Source organism: Podarcis erhardii (genome assembly GCF_964252035.2).
Source record: "Podarcis erhardii genome assembly, chromosome: 12".
Taxonomy (NCBI): Eukaryota; Metazoa; Chordata; class Lepidosauria; order Squamata; family Lacertidae; genus Podarcis; species Podarcis erhardii.
In genome coordinates this window covers 38,019,746-38,034,251 of record NC_138513.1, presented here as the reverse complement: position 1 = coordinate 38,034,251, position 14,506 = coordinate 38,019,746, and the positions used below count along the sequence as shown (strand labels likewise).

The following is a 14,506-nucleotide window of genomic DNA, read 5'->3' as shown; positions in this document are numbered from 1 at the left end:
CCGACAAACATATCTACATGCCTCTAGCTACCATCCCAAACATACCAAACAGTCCATTGTATATAGCCAGGCACTACGTTACAGCCGCATCTGTTCCAATTCTACAGACAGAGACTCTCACCTAAGAGATCTACAGCAAACCTTTTTAGAACTAAAATACCCAACAGATGAAGTTAGACAACAGATCAACAGAGCCAGACTGATACCCAGAGAGAACTTGCTGCAAGACAGATCAAAAAAAGAAAATAACAGAACACCTCTAGTCATCACATACAGCTCCCAAGTTAAAACAGTACAACGCATCATCAGAGATCTGCAACCTCTCCTGGACAATGACAGTTCTCTTTCTCAAGCTCTGGGAGGAAGACCTTTCATTGCCTGCAGACAGCCACCCAGTCTTAAACAACTCCTAACCCACAATAATACTACAACCAGACCTAACACGGACACTGGCACCAGAGCCTGCAATAAACCCAGATGCCAACTTTGCTGCCACATACACCCGGACAACACCATTACTGGCCCCAACAACATCACACATACCATCTCGGGACTATTTAATTGCTCATCGTCTAACATTGTGTATGCCATAAAATGCCAACAGTGTCCTTCAGCTCTCTATATTGGACAAACAGGCCAGACCTTACGCCAAAGAATAAACGGACATAAATCGGACATCAGGAATCACAAGACAGAGAAACCAGTAGGAGAACACTTCAGTCTCCCAGGACATTCTATACAAGATCTCAAAGTAGCTGTTTTACTACAAAGGAATTTCAGAAATAGACTGGAAAGAGAAGCTGCTGAATTACAACTTATCACCAAACTTAAAACCATGGAGAAACCTGGTCTGAACAAAGACCTTGGATTCTTATCTCATTATACATGACAAAGCCATTTTTCACCTTTTCACCCCTTGCTTTTTCCTGTAAGACCTATTGCAGTCGTTAAGAGTCGTCAACAGGCTCATCACAGCTATCTGCCAATCACCCATTCCTACCACCCTTCTGAGTAATACCCCTCCCCACCTTCTCACTATATAGAAGGGTCTGGAAACTTCTGTTTCAGTGTATCTGAAGAAGTGTGCATGCACACGAAAGCTCATACCAAGAACTGACTTAGTTGGTCTTTAAGGTGCTACTGGAAGGAATTTGTTTTGTTTTGACTATGGCAGACCAACACGGCTACCTATCTGTAACTAAGTCTGTTAACTGTAATGGAAAAACCATTTCTGAATGATTGCCCTAGTTAGCATGATACTTTCATTATAACGAAAGCATTTACTTGAAAATATTTTTTTTCTGTTTCCGTGGAGCTGACTGATAAGCAAACTTCTCTTTGTGTTTCAGCTCCAGTAAAGAAATAATTCTTCTCTCTCTCGCTCTCTCGTAGATGCATAGACGAATGGTTTGAAGTAAACAGATCTTGTCCTGAGCATCCCTCAGATTAACGTCAGAGTTTCCTGTTTCGTGTAGGTAACTACTGTCATATAGGTTGCTGTCCCCAAAGACCAATATATAAAGCTGAGTAGCTTTCAATATCTGGCTGTAGCACAACGTGAGTTCTAGTGCTCCAGTAACCTTTTGCTCCAGCTACTTTTCTTAATGGTACATTGGCACAATAACTTCTGGGATTGGACGCAGTTGTTAAATGTATTTGATTCTTGCACATGCTAGAGACTTCAGACCATCGATCCTGTCACAGATGATGGGGATGAATGCTGAATCCTTACAGCCTGAACCACCTACTCCCTACTCTTGCCATGGGGATTTTTGTGTCAAGAAATTCCTGCCTTAACCCGATAAACCACCTTTGTTACTACTTTAGGCTTAGGGCCCTCGTATTTACGGGACCACCTCTCCTGGTATGCCCGGCAGAGGACCCTAAGGTCCACGAATAACCATAGTTTAGAGGTCCCAGGCCCTAAGGAAATCAGACTATCCTCTTCTACCAGGGCCAGGGCCTTTTCAGTGATGGCTCCCACCTGGTGGAATGCTCTGTCCCATGAGACTAGGGCCCTACAGGATTTAACCTCCTTTCGCTGGGCCTGTAAGACAGAGCTATTCTGCCTGGCCTTTAATTTGAATTCAGCCTGATCTTTTATTTCCCTTCACATCCCTCCCCCTCCCCTTTTATGAAGATTCCCCACTCTGGGACCCCACAGCTTATTCTCCTCTGGCCTCCTCGCTGGCCCAAGTAGGACTAATTCAGCCAGCTAGCCCCGGTGACTAACTAATGTTTATTGGATGGATTTCCCCCAAATTGATTTTTGAACTTTGAATTTTATTGTCATTCATGCTTTTATACTGTATTTTATGCTGCTTCCATGTCGTATTATAATTAAGTGTTTTAAATTTGTTGTTAGCCGCCCTGAGCCCGGTTTTCTGAACCAGGAAGGGCGGGGTATAAATAAAAATATATTATTATTATTATTATTTATCCAATTCTGCTGGAGTCATCTTAACATTCTGGGCAGCAGTGCTGGCCCAAGACATTTTGCTGCCTGAAGTGGCATGTAAATAAAAGGCATTTTCTGCACCATTCAGACACCAGTTCTTACCCTGTGTGTCCCAGATGTAGCACTTAGCATCTTGGTGCCTAATGCTTAGTAATCACAGTGGTAGGCTGTTTTTACTAGACATTAAGCAATGTGGAACTGGACATTCTGGCATGCCCTTTGTAGACCAGCAATCGGTGCCATTTGAGATGCTCTTTAAAGAGTTGTCTCTTAGCATATTCAGTTCTGACTTGCTGGAACTAGACATGTTACTATTCAGTAACATCTTTTTCATGACTTTTATCCCCACAAGGAAAAAATATTGTGTGTCATATTTCAGGCATATTTTTTTTAAACTTGAAAACCACAACTGTGTTAGAGCAGGGCAGCAATACTTTCTAAACTTCCTATTTTTAAATGCCTGCTGGCATTTGTGTCAAGTTATTTGAGTTGGCACACAATACAAGTAACTCCTTTAGGCCCGCAGGTACCAGGAAGGCTTTCCTCTCTACACGCACCCCGAACAACAGCCCTCACATGCTGTATCAAAAATTGCTCTTGAAGCATGATTAATTTTTCAAAAATGGTTTTTTTGTGTCCCACAATGAATGTCTGTTTAATGGAAATGTATAGTGAAAAGTCTCACTGTGCCCATAGTGTTACTCATGTGGTCTCTTGATTGTTAATCATCATAGTCTTGATCAAAGAAGGCCCTTTCTTTTTCCTTCCCTGCCCCCTTTTTACTATTTACCAGGTTTCATCTACTATTTCTGCATTCTTTTCTTTTTTTCTTTTTTTTCTTTTCTTTTTTTTTAGAAGAAGAAGTTTTCATGCCCAAATGAGTTATGGAGCTCACTACTTTTTGGCCAAGCCCAGGAACATCATATGGGCTCTGAGAAAATGGTGGGCAATAATGGGGAGAATTTGCATGGCAGCTTCCCTCTTATTTCTCCTTCCTCCTGCCATCATGTGAAACGCAGAAGGGTTTAGCTTCCTGCTGCTCTATATGTGGGACGGGGGTAGATTATGGGAAATGCCAAGGAGAACAGTATTCCTTCTCAAAATCCCCACTACACCACTACTACAGGATAAATAAAAGTGAATCGTTTTCTCAGTATCAGCTGGTTCTTATGGCTGTTTATACACACAAGGGCAATTTATTTTTAAGTGGTGTCCAGAGAGACTCATACTTTCTCCCTCCCCAACCCCCCCCAAAAAACCCTGCTGTTTATAGAACACACTCCATTTCCAAGAAAGTTAACTTCCTTCTCTGTGAATTTCTTTCTAGTCTCTCACACTGATCATCACGTGTAAAGGATTTGGCGTTCCGTCTTCAGATGCCGACGTGAGACCGGACTTCTGTTCACTTTGTACTGGAAAGAGGGAGACGGAACACGACACGGGACAAGTGATGCGAAGCTGGAAGCTCAGTGTACCGACACTCAGCTTAAAGGAGACACAGGGATTCTTGAAAATGCTGCACATCCTGGAAAAGTCCTCTTCCCACAGACTTTACGGACAACATTTTGTATCTACAGGCCAAAGTTACTAACTTTCATTTAAATTGTTTTTTTTAAAAAAAGAAAACTGTCTACAGAAGCAGTTTGTTCTCACATTCTTTCTTGAATGGAAGCTGTGTGCTCCGGATCAAGATTCTGGGACATTGTACAAGGAAAATGCCATTTTGGAGTTGGAATCCGCCCCACTCCCACTGTGTACCATGAGCTTGGGACTGGGGGTAAAGGCAATCTATGAAGTACATACAGTTAAGCGGTATGAACTTCCTCATGAAATTTTGCACCCTTTATGCTGTTCACATTTTTTCTGTGAAAGAATGCAACATTCCTTGACTTAGGATTTTTATTTTTATTTTTTAAGTAAAGCTTTGCCAGAGTGCAGCCCAAAGAGCAAAATGTAATCAAGGCAGATCATTAATTGACGTCGTTGATCAGGCTATAGAGTTAATTGAAATCCGCATACTGTGTTCATTTACTAAAATTCACCTTTACTGCTTGTGGATATCAATGCAGCAGCAAAACTTAAAAAAGAAAAGAGAGAGAGAGCATAATTTAGCAGCTATGCAATATTTTTTAAAATAAATTATAGGGAAATAAGAATTACCATCTCAAGTGCTGCCAGTTAAGGTAATTTAACGGGTATTTTTTAAACATGTTTCAGGTAGTTATTTTCTTGTACTACTTTAATTTCCAGGCTGTTTCTACAAAGGTGGGCAAAGTGAGACATTTCATGGGGATGGGACCTGGATTGACTTTTGTGTGGTTTTTTTAATGATTATTATTCAAGGTTGTCTCAGTGACAGATCATAATAGTTCACGTTCAGTGCTGTTAGCCAGGCTTTTGACAGTAGCTATAATTCTGTACCCAACTGCTCATCCTTCATCCCATTGATATAAATGGGTTTAAACATACATAACTGTGAGCATACATTTGAAGGAACCACCTATATTTCTTGAACCAATAAAACTTTACACTACTGTGGCTTACCATAAATTGAAAAATGAGGGGTATGGGATAGGGAAGAAGCTCATTAAGTAAAATTGTGAGCTGTTAATAATATATATATATCTGTTTCCACCAAAAAAGGGACCCGTTTTGGAAGCTGTTAAAAGTACCTTGTAAAGTTTGTAACAAAAGCGTTAAATAAAGGTGATTGAAACTTTTCACATGTTTATATAGCAAAAAATAAGATCTATTTCACATTATTTTGTTCTTAAGAATTAAATTATGCTTTTGTTAAGACTCCCCCTCCTCCCCAAAAAAGTGGCAAATGGAGAAGGTTTAAGTAGCCCACTTCTATGTCTGCCCTGCAAATGTCTCCCTCACCCCACCTTGCAAGGCAACCTGTCTTTGCAACCCAATACCTACTTCTGTCAAATGAAAGGAAGCAATATGGTGGTTTCTTGTAGCTTTAGGATATTGGATAGAGAGAAAAGAGTTTTATTAGCCTGTAGGCAGCCTGTTACTCCTTCCTGGTATCTCAAGTTCTTTTTACCTTTTGACAGTAAAAACTTGCATTCATTGGCTTTAAATTATGTCTCCATCTCATGTAACAGCACTGTGTCGTACCATTCAGGGACTTTTCCCTCCCTTGAACTTAAATCAGATCTTTTGCTGCAGCTGCTGGGATTCAATGATTATTTTTTTCAGGGATCATTACTGCTGGTACCAGACACTGAGGTTGGGACAATATAAGCAAGGCAGTAATTTAAATGTAAATGTACTTGCGATTTTCTGCACTAACTTATGTTCTCCACCTTTCCCAGTGTCCTGTTGGTACTTTACATTTTTAGATTTACATGTAACACTGGTATACAGGAGCTCTTAGGAGGAAGAGTTAATCAATATACCTATTCATATATCAGGGAGCCAGGATTGGCTGTGACTCTTGAGCAACCTGGAGTTTGATTCCATGTAATTTGTAAATGGCCCTGGAATGTGAATATTTCAGACTGGGCACTTTTCAGTCGGGTTTCTTCACGTGTCTATTAATTGAAGTACCTTTTTCCTTTAAGGCCTCAAAAGCTTTTATTCTATTCAGTCTCCTTACACACACAAAAGCAGGTGAGTCCAGAAATATATGTTTATATTGCTTGCTACTCCAGTACACTTAAAAAAAGAAAAGAAAAGAAAGAAACCTGTCTTTTACTGTCATTTATTCCCTTGGCTGGTTTTGAGCCAGAGTGGGATTTTCCAGCTGATTTTGCTTTGTCAAGCAGACATGCTGGTATGGAAAGTCCCGACTCTGCATTGCCAATGAGCTAATCTCAGTGCTGATCTTCTTGATAGCATAACTTGCTATTTATACTTCCTTGTCTTAGACTTTAAGCTTCAAATCTCTTTCCTCCTTACTTCCTCCTTCTAAGACATTGCACACTGCAGTCTTGAGCCTTATTCTGCCCTGCTTCTTTTATTTGAGCAAACTCTTTTGTTGACCTCAATTAGCACTCCATTATACAGATTTCGCCAGAGGAGGAGCTTTTTCCATCATTTTGGTCCAACCACTTCCTTGTGTCAAGTAGTAGCGGCTTTCTTTAGATGGCTCCTGCTTCTGATCCAGCCCTGTGCAATGAAACTGAAAAGCTCCAAAGTGCAGCCAGCCAGGTTCAGTTCTTAAGTATGGTATCTGCTCTGTGTTCTGCTGGATATATTGAAAAGACAGAAGTGCATTGTTCTAAATTAACTCAGTCAGGAGGCCAAATTTGCGGTTGCAGTTCAGAAGCAGAACAATGTAAGTTGCTGCTGTTGGAAAATTCTCAGGCTGCTGGAAGGCATTCTCTAGAGTACATTGGTATGTTTCGTGCCACAGTGGTGGAAACTGCAAAAGTAATGCAAAGCAGTGCTAAAGACTCAAAGCTGCCCGTGTGTCCAGCATTTATGTGGAAAATTGACTTGCTTTTGGTACTACTTTTTTGTGTCTCTGAGTTGCAAATAGGCAAGAACCCCTATCTGTTTGAAAGAAATGGCATCAATGATGTGCAGACTTTGCTTGCTGTCAGTCTAGTTCTTTATATATGTGGCATCTGTTTAAGTGTTTCAGAAGTTGCTTCAGCAAAGATTTTGCTTTGCATTCCAGCCTGCAAACATGAATTGCCAGATTAGTTGGCTACAATATTAGTTGACTGATTGATGGAGGTAAATGTTAGATCTACTGGAACAAACGTTAAGCAGAGATGCAGAGGGTTAAGGGTACTGTTGCTCATTTTTGAGGCTATTTTTCATTCTGGAGTGTGATAGGGGGGAAAGGGAAATATTTTAAAGATGGCCTTCTAATAAGTCGAGGCTTTTTAAATGAAGTAGTTGGTTACTTTGCACTTCCCTTAAACATCTCAAAAGATACCCAATACTGAATTTTTCATGTTTCCAGATTCTGTGGATTTATCATTCAGAAGGCATCAAACAACTAGCAAACTGCTTGCCCTTGTTCCTACACACGGTGACATACAGAGTGAATCCTCATTGAATCCCTAAACCCCTTTTTGTTAGGCAAAACATTTGCACTTTTTCTCTTTTAAGTGTTGTCAGTGGCAAACTATTGTTCATGCAAGCTGCAAAAAGTGGCTCCTTCACAAATTGTATGGTCTGCGGTTTCAAACTAAAAACCTTCAGGGAATCCTTTTTCTGTTGTCTTTTTCCCCCCTTTTCTTTGCCACCAAGGAGCCACTGTGCTTTGGAAAGAATTCTGAAAGAGTGTACTAAGACAGTTCACATGAGGTACTGGCCAGTCTCGTCTGGTCTCACCACACCTTCTGACGAACTGAGGGAATGTCCTCTAACACACCCAGAACTTTATGGTAGGGCAGGATTTATAGTGGGTGGTAACAGTGTCTGAACAGAACTTCTCTGCCCATATCTTCTCATTGTAGAACATCTAACAGACTTCCCAGTATTTTCTGAAGCATAGCATGCAAACCACCGGGATAAGGGATGCACTCATTAAACAGGGACTGAAATATTCTATTTTGATGTATGAAGCAAGATTGTACCTCCCACCATCTCCCCAGCTTTGAGAAGATGCAAGAATAATTTGAAGAATGGCGAGGGGGGAACTAAGCAATTAGAAGGCTCATTTGAGCATAGATAAGTTGGAAGGCTATCTTTTTACCAAGCAACGATTCAGGACTATCTGTACTGACCAAGAGTGTGTGCTCTTCAAACCATTAGATTCATGCTATGAATCAGCTGTTTGGACTAACTCATTTCCACAACACGTTAGATGGAACTGTGAGCAGGGCGCAGCTTAACGTTTGGTAGTGGCAGTGGGCAAGAAGTTTTCCTCCCTTACCCTGCTAATAAACCAGAATGCAATTAGTGATGTCTAATGTAACACGTTTGTAACTTTTTAAATTGAGCTTGTATGGTTGGGGAAATGAGGATTTTTTTAAAGGTTCATCATGTACTTGGTCTGCCGGTAAATGATCATTGATTCCACCCCCCCCCCCTTTTTTTAACTGATCTAGGTTGTATGTTTTAACATTCCATTTGTGTAAAATAATGTACAAGAAGTTAATAAAAAAAATTGAAGCACACTTTCCATTATGACTGGGTGTCTTCTGGGCTTTTTAAAACAGGAAACTGAACTCTCTGATTTTCTGTTGTGTTTCTGGATTTTTGCTGTTAGAAAAACATGTAATGAAAGAAAAGTGGGGTGTATCTTCAACTGCGCCCTAATTCATTCTGGTCCCTATTCACCAGCTGCTATGGGGCAATGGCTTAGTTGTAATTACTATTACTATTTATTATATTTGTATACCTCACTATACCGACAGGTCTCAGGGCAGCTCACAACATAAAAGCACAATATAAAAACACAAAATGCTTAATAAAAATAATCCCTCCCAAAGCATTTTTAAAGGGCATTGGATGTCAGTCAGCCAAAGCCAAGGTTAAAGAGGAACATTTTTGCCTGGCACCTAGAGATGTATAATGAAGGCGGCAGACAAACATCCTGGGGGGAGAGCATTTCAGAAATGGGGAGCTACTGTAGAAAAGGCCTGTTCTCATGTTGCCACCCTCGGGATCTCTTGTGGAGGAGGAACATGCAGAAGGACCTCAGAAGATGATCTCAGGGTCCAGGTAGGTTCATATGGAGAGATTCGGTTCCTGTATTTCTGCCGTCGGTTCCAGGTGTTCAAATCCTGCCTTCACCCTATGCCAAGAGCCCACACTGTCTAGTACTGGGGTTGGCAAGGCTTACCAGGCATGGGACAGATCACTCCCACAGAGATCCTCCATGGGCCGGGCCAGTGCAGCGCAATGCCGAAAATCATGTCTGCGCATGCCCAGATGCCGGAAATTGCGCCTGCGCAGAAGCGATTTCTGGTGACGCAGACATGCACAGACACAATTTCCAGTGTCTGGGCATGTGCAGAAGCAATTTCCGGAGCCACGGAAGAGAGTTGCCACACTGCACCAGTTTAGTGCAGTGCGTGGGGACTTGCCGAGCAGGCGGCTTGGTTCGGGGGTGGCTCGTAGGCCAGTTAAACGGTCTCTGTGGGCCGGTTCCAGCCCATGGGCCTGGTCTATAGACCCCTGGTCTAGTACCTTTGGGGGACAGCCCTGTTTAGGGAAGTTTTTAATGTCTGATGTTTTATGGTGTTTTTAATATTCTCTTGAGAGCCGCTCAGAGTGGCTGTGGAAACCCAGCCAGATAGGCAGGGTATAAATAAAAAAATACTATTATTATTATCATCATCATCATAACTCAGTAGTAGAGCACATGTTTCAGCAGTGTAATCCTATGCATGTTTTTTAAATCAGTAAGCATTGTGTTTTTAGGATCGCAGCCTAATCCTGGATTTAAGGCCCCAGATTCACTTCCTAGTGTCTGATTTAAATATATGAGAGAGAGAGAGAGAGAGAGAGAGAGCGCTGTGAAAGAACATGAAGAGGAGTTAGAACAGGTGGTGAGCAACCTGGTCCAACTTGGTAGAAGGCAGTTTGGAACAGAAGACCTTCGAGGTCCCTTTCGACTCTCTATGTTCTAGAATTTTGAATCTGTTTTGATAAATTAAAAGCTTTGCAAACCTTGCTCAGCAGTTTTGCTAGACACCTTCCAAGTTTGCTGACCATAACTTGCTGCACTAAGCTCTGTTGTCAAGGAGGCAATGTGATCACACAAGAACCGAATCCGATTGGAGCTGGATGGGTGGAGCTAGGAGCTGGCTTTGGGATTAGTGAGGAATGTTACACAATCTCCAGTTCATCTGCCTCATCTGTGCCTCTGATCTCTCCCCTGTTGTCTGTCCAAACAGAGTCCTAGCAGAAAATAATTCGTTGAAGAGCGTTCTGTGTGAACGGGGCCAACTTGTTAAGATTCACTCCTTGTCTGTTTGTTAAATGCAAGCCTGCAAATGTTCAGTCTCTGCAGCGCTTGAAGAAAGGTAATATGAAAACTGTCACAAGGCAACTTAGCATAATTAGAAATTAATTTTTTTAATTGCATTTGGATAAAACAAACCCTTTCGTTTGCTCGACTGGCTGACTTCTGATCTTTAAATTCCCCTCCTTGCTGAAAATGTCACAACCCCACCACAGTTCTTCAGACAATGCAGAGGCAGGGGAGGAACCTATTGCAACAACATAGAACCATAAAATTGTAGAGTTGGAAGGGATGCATTTGTCCCACACAAAGATGGAACATGCATTGTTGGCACCACACTCTTAACTCCCACAGTTCTAATGCTGCATGCATTGTGTTGGAAGGATTTGCAGAAATAACGATTTGAAGTAGAATACAAAAATGGGAGGTGTGAGGAAGTCAAGGAAATAAGTAAAGGAAGAAAGTTATGCAAAGGTTTAATCTGGTGTTTTTTGGGGGGTTTTTTTCAAGTGAGTGTATTTTTTTTGCTGTTGGTGTATTTTTTGTATTTTGTATTTTTCTCTTTTTTTCTTTTTTCTTTCTTTCTGTAACTTTTAAATTTTGAATAAATATTGTTTTTAAAAAAAATGCTGCATGCATTGAATTCACCCTTATATCCTCAAAAGAAAACTTACCTCTTAGCTACTGTGAAACCTTTTGAAACTACTAGCTTCCGCTGGCAGCCAACATTATTATTTATTTATTTATGTATCGCATTTGTATAGGGCATAAGTGGGTGTCTTTTATTGCCACTGGCTATGGTTCCCCGTGAAAATCAACTGTGGGTACCCTCGGTAGTCGGGAGTAGCCACGTTCCGACTTTGCAAAAGGAAATTATTCCGGTCTAGTAAGTACAGAAGTTCATGTGTGGAATTTAAATGAGCACCTGCGGGCTCCTCACCATCTCTCTCTCCTCTATGTATTGGCCTTCGAATTACGAGGGTTGTGCTTCATTGGTCTAATGTAGTGTACGTGCCTGTAGACTTGCTTAGATATTACATTCCTTATCCCAGGGATGAAACGTGGCCTGTTGGCTGGACTTAATCGGCGTATAACGGGAAACCAGGGACAGATGAATAATATCGCTCGGGGTGCAGTCAGCCGGAGAGTTTCCTGCCTTCTCTATCAAGCACTAGGAGGGGAAGATCAGCAAGCTATCCTTCTAGGCCTGATGGGATACGGGAGAATCTTTTTCGGTGCAACTTGCCCACCCCTCCTGCCTGCCCTCAAGCAAACTGTGGCATGCAAAACCAAAGAACTTCAAACGGCTTGCAAATTGCTGTTCAGCAAAAGCACTCCTGAACAAGCACAGATGTGTCAAAGCCACAAAGGTTTTCTACCCTTTGCTGTCTGTGTGCAGCACTTTGGAGCGGCAACCAACTCGGGTTGCACCCTCCGAATTGCGCTGCCTGCTTTTTGTGAATTGGGTGGGACCTGGAGAGGTGGTCAAGTGATTTACACATCACCTGGGAAGACAGGCGAACTAATGCCAGTGTACGCGGGTGGCGCTGTGGGCTAAACTACAGAGCCTAGGACTTGCCGATCAGAAGGTCGGCGGTTCGAATCCCCGTAACGGGGTGAGCTCCCGTTGCTCGGTCCCAGCTCCTGCCCACCTAGCAGTTGAAAAACACATCAAAGTGCAAGTAGATAAATAGGTACTGCTCCGGCGGGAAGGTTTCCGTGCACTGCTCTGGTTCGCCATAGTCACGCTGGCCACATGACCCGGAAGCTGTACGCCGGCTCCCTCGGCCAATAAAGCAAGATGAGCTCCGCAACCCCAGAGTCAGCCACAACTGGACCTATTGGTCAGGGGTCCCTTTACCTTTTTTTACTGGAAGAAGCAAAGATCACCAATGTCAAAGCACTGATTATTCAACATCAACTTCGTTGGACTGGTCATGTTGTGTGGATGCCTGATTATCGTCTTCCAAAGCAACTACTCTATTCTGAATTTAAAAATGGAAAGCGTAATGCTGGTGGTCAACAAAAGAGGTTTGAAGACTCAAGGCAAATCTAAAAAACAAGTAGTATAAACACCAACAGCTGGGAAACACTGGCCTGCAAGCACTCCAATTGGAGAACAGCCTTTACCAAAGGTGTCATGGACTTTGAAGACACTCGAATTGGGGACAAAAGGGAGAAATGTGCTAAGAGGAAGGCACGCTTGGCAAACCTTCACCGTGATCAACTCCCGCCCGGAAACCTACGTCCCCACTGTGGAAGAACCTGTGAATCTGGAACTGGCCTCCACAGTCACTTCCAGACTCACTTTTAAAACTGTGTTTATGGAAGACAATCTTACTCGGCTGCGAGTGCTTGCCAAAGAAGGACCATGTGAATTGTTTGAAGGCTATCATATCAGCTTTGGCTGTGCAGCTTAACTATCCTGACCAACCTGTTGTGCGGTTTAACTCCACGCAAAATCAACACTTTATCTCCAGGAACAAACTCCCTCAAGGTAGAATTTCTACCATGAAGAAGTCATGGTATTCTCACCAGACTTTGCCAAGGAAATTTCTGCTGACTCACAAACTTCATCAAACTGATTTACATTTCCAATGACAGGAACTCAATTCCTCGACACATTGGCTAGACATTCACCAAAAAGTTAACCCTTTAGGGTCAGGCAACAGCTCTTTTTGCTGCTGAGCTAAATGCTGTCTAAAAGCAAGATCATTGTCTATAAGGCAAGGCGCAAACATATCATTTTCATGTACTAAAACTGGTAAGGACCCTTTAAAATCTTTGTTTTCACAATCCACCTAGGCTAGACTGGTTTTTACTGCTTGGCCCCCATAGGGAGATTAGACCCAACCCACAGTTCTGCTACTCCTTAATTGCCTAGCTACTTACAACGGTTGGGTGGTGAGGAGCATGTTGAAGAATGATTAGCTTTGAGCAAGTGGTTTTGAATCTGTCCTAATCCCTCTGTTGGTTACTAAGTAATGGGTAAAAGTGTAGCTGTGTTTCAGGTTTGAGTGTGGAGCAAAGTGGCTTGATGTTTTTTCTCCACAAGGCTATGCAAAGGATTTGGGGTGGAGGTGGGGGTTAGGGGTGCCCTGTCATTTGTCTTGGCCACACCACTTCCTGTGCCTCTCTAGGAGACTGGAACTTTAACTAGCTAGAACTGTTGGTTTGCAGGAGATGCCTTGATGTAGTACAGTGGTACCTCGGGTTACATACGCTTCAGGTTACAGACTCCGCTAACCCAGAAATAGTACCCCAGGTTAAGAACTTTGCCTCAGGATGAGAACAGAAATTGTGCTCCGGCGGCGCGGCGGCAGCGGGAGGCCCCCATTAGCTAAAGTGGTGCTTCAGGTTAAGAAAAGTTTCAGGTTACGAACGGACCTCCGGAACGAATTAAGTACTTAACCCAAGGTACCACTGTACATGTGTCAGGGGACTGCCATCGAAACAGGGGAGGGAGGCAGGGGGGCCATTGGGATACAGAGTGCCTCCAAAACTCCTGAGGAGCAGTTCTTCCAGCGGTGGGCAAAGCCACACCTCCAGTGAAAGAGAGAGGGAAGGGGCCAGCCAAGCGGGGAAAGGGCTTGAGGTTCCAGCTGAGAGCCCCAGCGCCTCACCTAGCCAGGCTGGCCAGGAGGGACGCTTTCCATCGTCCAGCTTGCGCAGAGAGGTGAAATGTAAGGAGGGGAGGAGGAGGCTTGGGGTGCCGAAGTTCTTATGTTGGGGGAGAAACCGGAAGGGGCCATTCCCGGATTCTGCAAGTGACTAAGACAGACATGAACTTTGTGGTTCTGCCTTGTAAATAGTTTGCACAATAAAGCCTGTGAAAGACAGGTCGGAGTCCTGCCTGGTTACTCACGAGCAACCACCACCCGCATCTGACAACATGTTTTGTTCCATTTCTGAAATATACTCAGAGTCGCAAAGTGATTTCATGCTCTTTATTCAGCTCATAGTGGTGAGGAGGAATGAATGAATGTCCCCTCAAAGTATCTGCTTTATATACATTATTTACACAATGGGCTGCACGTGATTGGCTAATTCCAGGATTCTACTGTAGGCCAATCAGGTTGTGGATTCACTTCTATCTGGAGCATGATTGGGTGGTTCCTGCTAACCAATCATACTGCTGCATTGTTCTAGGACCAATCAGACTGCTGCCT

General features: G+C 42.8%; 1 protein-coding gene across 2 annotated transcripts in view; it reads left to right on the top strand.

The window, feature by feature from the left end:
* ZNRF2 (zinc and ring finger 2) overlaps positions 1-8,544 on the top strand; it is a 56,235-nt gene extending 47,691 nt beyond the window's left edge. Inside the window, exons 4-5 of one of the 2 annotated variants that reach the window (XM_081833922.1) lie at positions 1,393-1,471; positions 3,786-8,544. In XM_081833922.1, the coding sequence (XP_081690048.1) occupies positions 1,393-1,450 (58 nt within the window). In that variant the 3' untranslated portion in view covers positions 1,451-1,471; positions 3,786-8,544. Of the gene's footprint in view, positions 1-1,392; positions 1,476-3,785 lie in introns of both variants that reach the window. The other variant, XM_081833923.1, reaches the window with a different exon arrangement.
* The last annotated feature ends 5,962 nt before the right edge of the window (positions 8,545-14,506 follow it).